Raw genomic sequence first — 12,986 nt, forward strand, 5'->3', positions numbered from 1 at the left:
AAAGAATTAAAACACAGATCAATGGGGAGAAGAAATGGAGAGATGTTGAGCAGCAAAGCTGTAATGCAATTTGTGTTGCATGTGAAGAAACATCAGAACATGAAAATAATAATAGTCTCTATATGGCTCTGGTTGCCACAGCACCTTTAATATTGTGCTCAGTCCTTAAATAACTTCAGCAGGGCCAAGATTTCACCTCTCATTTCTAGAAACATTGAAAAAATAGAGGGAATTCAAAGAAGAACAAGAAGGATTAAAGTGGTGAATGGATTGATTTATGGGGAAAGAATACATGGCTTAGCAAAATGATAGTTTACTGTGGGGATGCAAAATAACAGTATACAACTAATTCAAGGATGCAAACACCAAGAAAGAGAGAAATATTAATTAGAGAGGTATAAGGAAAAATGGGATAATTAGGAAAGGGAAAATGCAGATAATACTTTCTGACAATGAGATCTATTAGATTATGGAACAGCCTCCCTCGGGAAGTAATAGAAACCTCATCACTTGACATATTTTACATTTTCATGGGATAAAGCAATAACAACAGTAATTTTCAATTCATTTGTATTATACACTACTTCTTTAGATAGAGGTCTTCTTTAAAGGGGCCATGTCTCTTCCCCTGCTCCCTTGCTTAATATTTATATTTGGTCAAATTATTTGTTGCAAGTAAATTATGAGATTCATTATCCCTTTTTTCCTGTTTTTGAGTCATACTCAAAGCCAGTCTTGATTTGTATGAATGATTTGTATTCGTTACACATAAGTATTCACCAAATAGTTTCTGAGAAAAAATTACAAGCTACACTTGTCCCTGAACTGTTTACTTTGACTATTTATTACTCATAATGTGGGGAATGGGGGATGGTTGGTCAGGCCTAATCGTTAGAGTCAGAAGCCTGGAACCAGCGCTGGGGTCAGAGTCAGGTGCCAAGCCAAAGGTCACAGCCAGAGACAAAATCAGGAGTGAAGCCAGGGTTAGGGTGTAGAAGCAGGGACCTGAAGTGAGGTAGGGAAGTGGGAACGGGGAACAGAGGGGGTCTGGGATAAAGAAGGCAGGCACAGGCTGAGGGCCAGGAGCCAGGAACAGGCAGGGCTCAGGACACAGGCAAGTAGGCAGGGCCCATAGTAGCAGCCAGCCAGAGATTCAGTTAGCTACTCAGACAACTTCCTGTGCCACTTTTTGGTTTAAATAGTATGTCCCAGCCAATTGGTGGGGCTGGACATCTACCCCAATTAGAAGCTTCATGGGCAGGGACCTTTGTGAGCTAGATCTTCACTAGCCCCTCTTCTGCAGTGATGGGTGGTGGCCATGGTCTGAGTCCTTCCTGGGAACCTCGAGGGCCAGGTGTGATACCTGCAGTCCCTCACACATAATTTGTGATTGGTCATTCACAATTGAAATGATTGACACTTTTAAATGGGAGAACAATAAGAACACAATGATTAAATGAATGGCAAATAATTAACAGTAACAAAATGACAATAGGATGAAGTTCAGAATGCACAAAAACTTTCAAAAATAAACCAGCAGCCATCCAAATACTTACAATCAACCAATAAACTAATTCGGTGAATAAATGCACATCAAACTTGATATGTTTATTCATGAAAGTATATGCATATCCCCTTTTGTATTATCCTCCCAACTCTACTTACCTCATACCTTTCCAGAGTGCTTTAGCTGCACTCATAAGAAATTTTAGGACAGCATGAAAGTCGACTGTCCTGCCATTTTGTGTCTATGCTGTTTATTTACTCTCTCTGGCTAAGTGATTTTATTAGAACTGAATTTCCCCCTGTTGCCTTTCTGTGTCTTTTTGCAGTTCTGTCCTCCAGTGTTTGCTAATCCTCTAGTTTTGATCATGGTTGGATTTACACCAAAGAAACACTCGACAAAGAAAGACAGGAAGCAGCTGTGCAGGGTGCAGATACATACTTCTTATTCTGAGTTTAGTTGATCAACTTACTCCCTGGAACCCTCAAAAGAGTCCTGCGCTGGGCTACAAGTAGCAGGAAGTGTCACTGCTTGAAGACTAACTGATGCTTCACCATTGTGACAGAAGCAGCTCCAAGGGCTGCTGTTGAAGGACCACTACACTAGAACGTACACTATAGAAGTAAGCTTGCATTGGCAGTGAGATGGACTAGATCACCTCCTATGTCTTTTATCAACTCTAATTTCTATAATTTCATGAAGGATCAATAAGTAAAAGACTTATCCCATGGCATTTACGTTAAAGACAATACTCTGCTGTTGAAAGCTGTGGACCCTTTCAAATTAATAGGGCGCGGGTGGGGAAAATTAGGTGAAGTTTGATGAAATAACAGCATTTACACACACCAAATTGTTTCTGGTCAGTAATGCTATGTAAAATGTATGGTTACCGTTACTAAAAAAAGTAGTTGTACAAAAAAATAAAGAACCACCGGGAAGGTGGTGGAGTAGAGGAAGCTGGGGAAGAAACAGACAAAGCCAGTAGGAGAAGACACCCTTCTTCCCCTCTTCCTCCACAGATCAGATATACTGGGAATGGGGTCCTAGGAGCATTTCAGAGAAAATGAGCCAGACCCTCTCCTGGAAAATCATTATAGCTCCACTGATGTCAGTGTGCTCAAAAGTGTTGTCTGGCATTTATATGCATATAAATATATATTATATGGGTAACTTAAAAACACAATAGAAAGGTGATATTACTAGGAGCTTTGCCTGCTTAAAGAATGCAAGATTTGGTTATTTGGTAAATGAAGGACACTCTCCCTCTCTCTGGTATGTCAGACGCCGGCCACCTGGGGAAGCAGTGTGGTCCACTGAACAAGCACTAACTCAGGAGTCAGAAATGCTGGATTCCATGCCCAGCTTTGCTACTGACCAGCTGTGTGATTGGGCAAAACGTTTCACCTCCCTATACCGCAGTTTCCCCATCTAGAGATAGAGGATAATGGGACCTATCTTCTTTTGCAAAGCCGTTTATGATCTACAGATAAAAATGCTATGTGAGATCTAGGTGTTGTTATTAAGTAAGCAAAATGCCTCAGATCCAATGGGGAGTTTTGCCAGTGCAAGGACTTCCTGATCTAAACGTTTGTTAACAATAATGAACAAAATTGTATTTAAATTATAAGACTGATTTTTTTTTCTTATATCGTTACTGCATTCTCTGTATAAACATGTTTCTCAATATGTACTTTGTGGGAAAAAGGCTTAAAAGATTAGAAATAAGCTGAGGTGACATAATTCAATAAATTCCTCTTCTGTATTCAGGCTAGATACCAATTAGTTCTGATTCTTCCTTAATTTCCACCAGGTTAAAGAAAAGATGGCTTTGAATTTGATAAAGATGATTTGCTTCTACACTGCTGTGCTTTAATAATTCTCAACTATATTTTAACCTGCCACTAGGGTAGCCATGGCTTGTTGGCTCTTTGTGATCCTGAATTATCTTCTCAAAATATACTTTATTAAAGAGATGAGTATTTTTACTGACATCTTTGTAACAAACAAAACCCTCTGGTTCTAATCACAAAAGAATTTAATAGCCAATGGTCTAATAATAATGTGCAAGAACATGACATTAAGACATATCTCATTTGTATGCTTTGGCTCACATGATTAACTTTGGTTCTGTTTTCAAGGAATGATTATAAAACTAAAACAGAAAAATAATCCCTACCCTTCACATTCATTTTTCAAACAAATATATTTGTTTCTTCTTAATGGCTTCAGTTCCTGGTGTTTAAATCTTGAAGCTATTGTACTTGATAAGATGCTCTCATTAAACCTCCAGAATGTGCATGCATTTGAGAAATGCAAATTGTTTCCAGCCTTTATAGGAATCTGCATGAAGGTTAAAACCATGCAGAAATTGTTTATTGCACAGGGAAAACAAATTTGAAGGAGCAACACTTTTCAAGGTCTTGTAAAAGTTTATGTTCCCATTAGAACAAACCTTATCACCACTTGCTGCATTTCATTTGGGGAGTTTGAAGCAGCTTCCCTGTGGTTTCATGTGTTTGGGAAACATGCTAATGGTCGTTTCATGATTAGTGTTTGTGATTACGGAGTGTATAGAATGAGATCTGGAATAGACTTTAGAGGGCAACGAAATTCTAAATTGTATAGCCAAATAATTCACAACAGTAACTCTTGTAACTTTCTTGTACTTCTTGTAACTTTCTCGGCGTGGGAGTTGGAACAGGAAGGAGAGGGAAGCAGTTTGATGATCTTGGAGGTTTAAGCCTTGTCTACAGAGGTATTTCAACCCCTGGTGGAGCAGCTGGACTCGTACTTGGGCAAAACCCTGGCGTAGGATCAGTTTAAAATGGTGCTATGCCACATTTGCAACTTACCCCACTTTGAAATTGGGGCTTAACTGTATCCCTGCAAGTTGTACTGAATCAATGTGAGCTCTATACGGGAGGGATGAGATTCTGTGTTGCTTCCTAGAGCACCAGGTTTTGAGAGGGGGTCCTTTTAGAGAGCAGCCTGCAGCTGTCTTGCTCAGCTACTCTGCTGCTGGAAAACCTTCTCCCGCCGCCGCCCCCGCCAGATCCGGGGCTTTAAGAGCAGATTTGCAGGGAAGCACAGGGCTGGAGTCAGACTAGCAGCCTAAGGAATTTGCATCAGTGCAGCTACTCCACTTTGGGCTGAAATCCCAGCAAAGACAAGGGTGCACAGCCAGATTCGGATGCCCTTACTCACCTTGAGTAGCAATTTACACTCTGAGTAGACGCGAAGAAATGAGACGACTCGGGGAGCAAACTGCTACGCACTGTGATTTAGGATGTTGGAATCCAGCTCTTATCTATTTATTATATGATGTCAAGCTGAAGATAACCACGTGGGCGTTGCAGTTCTATTAGAGCGTATCTGGCCGCTCCAAGTTTAGGCATCGTTGCCATTTAAACTACCCCTTCCGTCTCATTATTTTGTTTTCTCTTGCAAAGTTTTAAATCCTGTTTAACGGATTTGATTCCCCAACAATCTGGCGAAAATTAGTGTATCCTAGGCTTTTGTTTCAGGAACAAATGTGAACTTTCGGGGCAGAAGGGTTTTGTTTTGACTATTTTCTCCCCAAAGCACCATCATGTGGTTTTACTAAACTGAACAAGAGGAACAAATTGCTGCTTTCCTCGCCTGCATTCACTCACACTTTGCCCTGTCTGTAGCACAGTTTCGGCTTTATTTTGATTTTTTAAAGCTCCTGCAGAGGTCCCCATTCGGTTCCGAGACTCACCTTTTGTCAGGATGTGCTGGCAAACTTGAAAGCCAGCAAGCTTCCCACAAAACTTTTGATGTGGAGATCGATTTTTTTTTAACCTAACCCAAGCCTGACAGAATGTAACGTGTGTGTTTCAGCAGCTCAGGGTTGTAAACACAGCATGCTAAAGCCAGATGCCAAAAAGGGACCCGCATCATACAGTTCCTTTGTTAGCTCGCCTGTCACTCAACGGGTGCAGCGTTGATCTTGCCTCGGAAAATGTCTCTTTCCTTCAACTCCAAATGTCCTTAGTGAATACAGAATGCTTTGTTTTTCATACGATTGTTTATTATAGCAGTAGTCATATGTAATAACAAAATCCCAACAGAAAGCAACATAGCACTCTCCCTTCCTTAGGTCAAGCATTCACTGATCATTTACACACTATGGAGGACTGGTGTGATTATAAAATCGGTCTAGTAGCAGCTAACAAAAATAATATGTACTTCGGTTTGATATACTAAACGTATGAAAAATAAGGTCCAGATGTCATACTTATGTCATAATAATCAAAAGCACACCTTGAAAATGAAACAATAGTACCTGGGTCAATAGTGGGTTAGTACAATTTAATTTTCTATAAGATGTAAAAAAATATTGAACATTCAGATCATCAGCTGATGAGAGATGCATGGTATGGAACTTACAGTAGAAAACGAATATTAATTATTTCTATAAAAAGTGTTCAAAAATAATGTTGACAATATTGATCTGATCTGAAACATACAAGCAGAAAACCCCCAAAGTAACCCCTCCCCCACATACATACACAAAACCAAGCAACCACACAAACGAATTCTAGAAATAAGGCAGAACGCCTTCCCGGTGTCACTTGGTTTCAGTTATTTATTTGAAATTTCTACCTTATTTTTGGACTCCATTGGTCTGTTTAGCACAGTTGATAAGTTATGTCTTTTCTAAGTGTGCATGGAAGAAGAATCATTTCTCGAGGAGCAGGTCAATACTTATGTATAGCGATGCTAATATACATTAGAAAACCATACACTTTTTTCATCACTTTGTAAACAATGGTTAGAACTGTCAACAAGGTGACACTCTGGCACAGTCAGGGAACTTGACACCAAACGATTTGTTGCCACCCGGCATTTGGGCAGATCGTTTCATTCCCTTTGAGCCTCCCACTTTTCAACCACTCGCAGCTTCCTCCGTGCAAGGACTTTAAACAGAAATATTCTCATTGCAATATTTTTATGGGCCTGCGCACGCACACTCACACCTTAATCATAAACCATACACCTAAAATATCAGTGGAAACCTCCCTCGCTTCTTTCTTCCACCACCTAAGGAGACAGTATTGGTACTAAGAGTTGGTGGGCTTCCTGCCTGGTCTCTTGAAGGATTAAACTCAGGAGTTTCTCACTGATCAGCCCTGATGAATATTAAGCGAGGTGGAAGAAAAAGGACAGTGTTAATTCATATTCTTTTACTCATAAAAATATCGAAAGGACTAATTATGTTGCCTCCATGCATACACAAGTAACCGCTAATGTGGTTTCAGAGTCGCAGCCGTGTTAGTCTGTATTCGCAAAAAGAAAAGGAGGACTTGTGGCACCTTAGAGACTAACCAATTTATTTGAGCATAAGCTTTGGAGCATTTATATGCATAAATGCATTTCGAGCATTTATTTATGCTCAAATAAATTGGTTAGTCTCTAAAGTGTCACAAGCCCTCCTTGTCTTTTTGCTAATGTGGGAATTCCTGTCATTATCATTCTTCTTCCTAGCTTCCTCCTACCACGCCACCCCGCTTTACTTCTACGCATATATGCGTTTGGTTTTTTAACATAGTGTTTGTATAAGAACATTCTTAAATGTATTACAGGGAAAAGTCCTCTGCTTTTGTACATCTGGAGAGCAAGTTAGTGGGAAAACTTTAGTCGCCAAGTTTGCTAGAGAACAGAGCAATGTGTTTGCACGTGTAATTGACAGATTGTTCATTTCTTGGGGGAATGTCCCACTGAGTCCATGCAGGGGACACGATGACACTGGTGTCCCTAGGGATCAGAGGATTGGTCAGGGGAGATGCTGATTTGCATATCCTTATCTATATAATCTCTGGGGAAGGGCGCAGAGAGCAAAAAGGCAAGCTGTAGCCTGGGGCACGCAGAGGTACTTAAAGACTCCTGGCATCAATTACACAGCAGAGAGGTTTTGATTGCTGGGATGTGTTTAAAGGGGGGACAGTGATCAGTCCGGGCATTCAGGAGTGGGGGCTTTTGGTCTGTTTCTCATCTGGCCTTTTTAAAGCTTCCACAACACAAAGTGCCAGTGGCTTTTTTTGAGGGCTGCGTGGTAGGATCTCAGGGGTTATGTCTCCTGGTCTCACGTTGTCCAGAGCGGGACTAAGCTCTGTGCTGCTGTGTCTCCTGGTCGCAGGGTGCCTGGGTGAGACGGTCAGGTACCACGCGGACGAGGAAGACGCCCCCGGTACAGTCTTTGGGGTGCTGTCGGACGATTTGCAGTCCAGCTCTGGGGACAGACCCCTCGGCAGTTTCCGCCTGATGGAGCAGTTCAGCAACAGCTCGCTGGTGCGGGTGCGGGAGGGGGACGGGCAGCTGAGCATCGGCGAGGCAGGGATCGACCGGGAGCGGCTGTGCGGCCCGTCCCTCCAGTGCGTCCTGGCTTTCGACGTGGTGAGCCTGTGGCAGGAGCAGTACCGGCTGGTGCACGTGGAGCTGGAGGTGCGGGACATCAACGACAACGCGCCGCGCTTCCCCCAGGCGCACATCCCGCTCGAGGTGTCCGAGAGCGCCGCGCCCGGCACCCGCCTGCCGCTGGAGATCGCCCTGGACCCGGACGTGGGCTCCAACTCCATCCAGAGCTTCCGGCTCTCGCGCAACAGCCACTTCGGCATCGAGGCGCAGACGCGGGCGGACGGCGGGAAAAGCGCCGAGCTGGTGCTGCTGCAGGAGCTGGACCGCGAGACCCAGGCCGCCTACACGCTGGAGCTGGTGGCCCAGGACGGCGGCAGCCCGGCCCGCTCGGGCACGGCCACGGTGAGCGTCCGGGTGCTGGACGCCAACGACAACAGCCCGGCCTTCCCGCAGGGCTCGGTCACGGTGGAGCTGGGCGAGGACGCGCCGCGGGGCGCCCTGCTGCTGGACCTGGAGGCGGCCGACGCCGACGAGGGGCCCAACGGCGAGGTCGTCTACGGCTTCGGCAGCCAGGTGCCGGCCGAGGCGCGGCAGCTCTTCCGGCTGGACCCGCTCTCGGGCCGCCTGACGCTGGAGGGGCCGGTGGATTACGAGCGGCAGCGGACCTACGAGCTGGACGTGCAGGCGCAGGACCGGGGCGCCAGCCCCCTGGCGGCCACGTGCAAAGTCATCGTGCGCCTGGCCGACGTGAACGACAACGCGCCGGGCATCAGCGTCAGCCCCCTGAGCGGCGCCCCCGCCGGCGCCGGGGTGGCCTACGTCAGCGAGGCGGCGGCGCGCGACAGCTTCGTGGCGCTGGTCAGCACCTCGGACAGGGACTCGGGCCCCAACGGGCAGGTGCGCTGCGCCCTCTACGGGCACGAGCACTTCGCGCTGCAGCGCGCCTACGCCGACAGCTACGTGCTCGTCACCGCCGCGCCGCTGGACCGCGAGCGCGTGGCCGAGTACAACCTGACCCTGGTGGCCGAGGACCTGGGCTCGCCGCCCTTCAAGACCGTCCGGCAGTACACGGTGCGCGTGAGCGACGAGAACGACAACGCGCCGCTCTTCTCCAAGCCCGTCTACGAGGTGGCGGTGCTGGAGAACAACCCGCCGGGCGCCTACCTCGCCACCGTGGTGGCCCGCGACCCCGACCTGGGCCGCAACGGGAAGGTGCTTTACCGGCTGCTGGAGACGCGGAGCCCGGGCGGCGGCCCCCGCTCCGGTCTGATCTCCCTGGATCCCCACAGCGGGTCCGTCCACGCCCGGCAGCCGCTGGACTGCGAGGAGCTGCCGCTGGCGGAGGTGGAGCTGGAAGCCTGCGACGGGGGCGCCCCCCAGCTCTGCCAGCGGGCCCGCCTCAGGGTCCGGGTGGTGGACCAGAACGACAACGCCCCGGTCATCACCTCCCCGCCGCTGGCCAACGGCTCCGCCGAGCTGCTGCTGCCCGTCAGCGCCCCCGCCGGGTACCTGATCGCCCGCTTCGCGGCCAGCGACGCGGACCAAGGCGCGAACTCCGAGCTCTCCTACGCCCTCCGGGGCGGCGCCCACCCGCTGGTCGCCCTGAACCGGGACACCGGGGAGCTGGCCCTGCGGAGGAGGCTGCGCGGAGGGGCCTCGGAAGCGGCCTTCCCGCTTGTCGTCGCTGTCCACGACCGCGGGAGGCCGTCGCTGTCCTGCACGGCCGCCGTCCGGCTCATTCCCACGGACACACTCCCCTCTAGCGTGGAGATCGTGGTCGTGCAGCCCTCGGCCGAGGAGCGGCAGCGGCAGCCCCGCCTGGACCCCTCCGTGGTCCTCATCGCTGTGCTGGCCGGGGGCTGCGGCTTGCTGCTGGTCGCTATCATCGCCGTGGCCTCCAGCTGCAGGAGGAGCAAGAGTCACTTCCAGCGTGGGCCCGAAGAGCAGGGGGGAGGCCAGGAAGCCAGGCTGCTGAAGGGCTCAGGCTCCCAGGCCTGGAGCTCCTCCCCGGGCCAGGCAGACTTCTGCCAGCTCTCTGTTACCACCGAGTCTGAGAGCCCCAGTGAGACTTCCCAGGCGGAGGACAGCAGCAGAGAGTCCTTGTGTCATTCTGCCCAAGGGAGGAAAGCCAGGAGCAGAGGGTCCCAGGTAAGCACACCTGCTTCCTTTTCAGCGGCTCTGCAATTAATCCATCCTTTCAACTCCCAGGAATCTTTAGTAAGCGCTTGACATAACATCCCATGAGGTCACCTACCCAGTTCAGCTTGATTCATATCTGGACATTTTGGTCATAGAAGAACTAGATCTGTTCGCTTGTAGACATAGTGGTCACTGGATTGGGAGTCTGCAGATCTGGATCTGATTTCTGACTCTGCCACTGGGTTACTGCTTGTATTTCACTTCTCAGTAACTCAGTTTCTCTGTCTGTAGAATAGGAATAAGTGTATGTACCTACTTCTGTAAAGTGCTTTGAGATCTAGAGATGAAAAAGGTTCTGTCACAGCTAAATATTATTATAGAGATGTATATGTGTTTTTGTTGATATATAGTGACTATGGCTTATTTCTGTTTGTTGTAATTATTATTTTTCTATTTATTTGATATGTTAGAATCATATTATCCATCCACTTGCAGTAAACCTTGTGCTTAAATTATTGTGTTTATATTGAGAGGTGCAAAAGTATTAACATGGCTATTTCTTCCTTTTGTCAGGGTCAAGTTCGTGTTCCTTTTCATTCCCCATCTCTTTGGCAGGAGCAAGAATCTGCTTCGAGTTTAAGGTAAAGTAGTGTTTTTCTTACATTTAATATTTTTGGACATTTACAGAATTTCACATCCAGGCAGAGTATGGAAAAGACAATACACTAATGGTTTCCTTTTGCTTTCAGCTCTCATTCAACTCCTGATCAGTTTAGTGTGAAAGACAGTGGGAAAGGAGATAGCGAGTTTAATGATAGTGATTCTGATATCAGTGGGGAGGGGTTAAAGAAGCCACCTTCACAGACAGCTGAAAAGCAAGTTGGTAAGTATAAATTTAACTTCAAACTCTTCAGGGCAACACGTATAAAAAGATAGTAAGTTTTTTTAGGCAGAGATCATGGGCCTGAATCACCACTGCATTACTGCGGTGGTGAATCAGTGGAGTTACACAGGCATGCAAATGGAATGCCCAGTGAAGAATCAGGTCTTCTAGCCTTAATTTGCCAAAATGTGACTATGATTTGTGGGTCTTCAATTTTTAGGTGCCTAGCTTAGCACACTTTAAAGGAGTCTGATTTTCAGAAAGTGCTGATTCCACACTTTACGGTGTTTCAAGCTGAGCATCCCAAAACTCAGATACCCAAAATAATTTGTCACTTTTGAAATTTTAGGCCTCTGTCTTTCTATTTTTTCTGTAAAGTGTCTACAACATGTTTGGGCATTTAGCAAATAAAATATATTTACAGTTACATTGCTTATTGTCAAATCCCTTGTGTATCACACTGGTTTTGCTATTACTAAAGCCCTGATCTTGGAAACACTTGAATTCAAATTGGGTTTAAAAAAAAACCAAGGAGTCCTTGTGGTACCTTAGAGACTAACAAATTTATTTGGGCATAAGCTTTCATGGGCTAGAACCCACTTCATCAGATACATGGAGTGGAAAATACAGAAGCAGGTATAAATACCCAGCACACGAAAAGATGGGAGTTGCCTTACCAAGTGGGAGGTCAGTCTAACGAGACAATTCAATTAACAGTAGGATACCAAGGGAGGAAAAATCACTGTTGTGGTGATAATGAGAGTGGCCCATTTCAAACAGGGGAAGTGTTTCTTTTTAGGATCCGAGCCTAATTTTAGGACATGATGTTGCTCCCATTGACATGCATGGAAATCTGCCCCTTAACCAAGCACAGAAGTGTGGTTATGTTTTTCTTGATATATAAAACTCTTTTTGTAGAAATAAACACATCTAATTGCATAATGCTGGTGAAAGTAATGGGAATTTGATATTTCTCTCCTGGCAGAACATATTAGATCACTGTATTCCAGAAAAAAAAAAATATTGTTAAAACATTACTTCTCTTCCAGGTACTACAGCCAGTACAGATGGATGGACTTACAAGGACACAGAAAGATATTGTAGATTTTATGTCCAACAGTCCCAAACACGCAAAACCATCCCATTGCATTATGAAAATGATTATATGATTGCATATTCTACAACACCAATTTATCAGCCCATCCTTCAGCTCGGGAAGTCCAATTTTCTTCCACAACAGCCAAAGCTGAAAGAGTGTTATCAAGTTAATATTCCTAAAACTGAAAAACTATATGAAAGAGTTCTAAGTGGTGAGCCAGAAATGCCACCAACCACTCTGGCGAGACAGTATAAAGGACTAAATCACCCTCCACAGAACACTTTACTCCCAAACGCCTCTGAAGTAGCAACGTCATTCTGACACAGCAATGTAAAAACATCCAAAACTGTCATAGGAATGGACTAAATATGTTTGTGTTTATGTGTAAATGTTACCAGCTGAGATGTGTAAATGAAATGCCACCAAAAAATCAAATATAACTTTAAATTATGGCAAAAGCAATCAATGTCTAGACAAATCATCCTTCTAAATTTATCCTTTATATTTACCAAAGACTCAAAATTAAAAAAAATCATATTAAAGGACATAGTTACTGCAGCTAAAGAAGGATGGGGGAAGCAAAGATTTGTGTTTTATATTGAAACAATTAATGTAAATAAAAAGTGTAGATCTAGATATACATTTAAAAGCTAAATGTATGCCTGTATCTGTTCTGTTTCTTATGAAATACTTATTTCCTGATTTATCAGATAATTCACCTGTTCTATTTGTGTTAGTGGTCAAATAATAAATGCAAATTTAGGCTGCAATCCTGTAACTGGAAAGAGGCAAGCAGAACCCTTGTGTCCATGAGGGAGGATAAAAGCCTTAGGGTATGTCCACAGTACAATTAAAAACCCATAGCTGGCCTATGCCAGCTGACTTGGGGTCATGGGGCTCAGGCTAGTGAGCAATTTAATCGCGGTGTAGATATTCGGGCTTGGATTGGAGCCCGGGCTCTGGCACCCTGCAAGGGGGTGAGG

At 45.7% G+C, this 12,986-nt stretch overlaps 1 protein-coding gene across 2 annotated transcripts; it reads left to right on the forward strand.

Moving 5' to 3' along the window:
- The first annotated feature begins 5,891 nt into the window (after window positions 1-5,891).
- LOC311517225 (protocadherin-8-like) lies at window positions 5,892-12,666 on the forward strand. 2 transcript variants are annotated; one of them, XM_084621884.1, is made up of 4 exons: window positions 5,892-10,030; window positions 10,595-10,662; window positions 10,771-10,904; window positions 11,954-12,666. In XM_084621884.1, the coding sequence occupies exons 1-4, from the start codon at window positions 7,598-7,600 to the stop codon at window positions 12,322-12,324; spliced, it is 3,006 nt and encodes a 1,001-aa protein (XP_084478010.1). In that variant the 5' UTR covers window positions 5,892-7,597; the 3' UTR covers window positions 12,325-12,666. The 2 variants fall into 2 exon arrangements, with proteins under 2 accessions (XP_084478010.1, XP_084478011.1); XM_084621885.1 differs by lacking the exon at window positions 10,771-10,904 and having other exon boundaries at window positions 11,954-12,153.
- Window positions 12,667-12,986: the final 320 nt, after the last annotated feature.

Source organism: Lepidochelys olivacea (assembly GCF_965140295.1).
Source record: "Lepidochelys olivacea isolate rLepOli2 genome assembly, chromosome: 1".
Lineage (NCBI taxonomy): Eukaryota > Metazoa > Chordata > Testudines > Cheloniidae > Lepidochelys > Lepidochelys olivacea.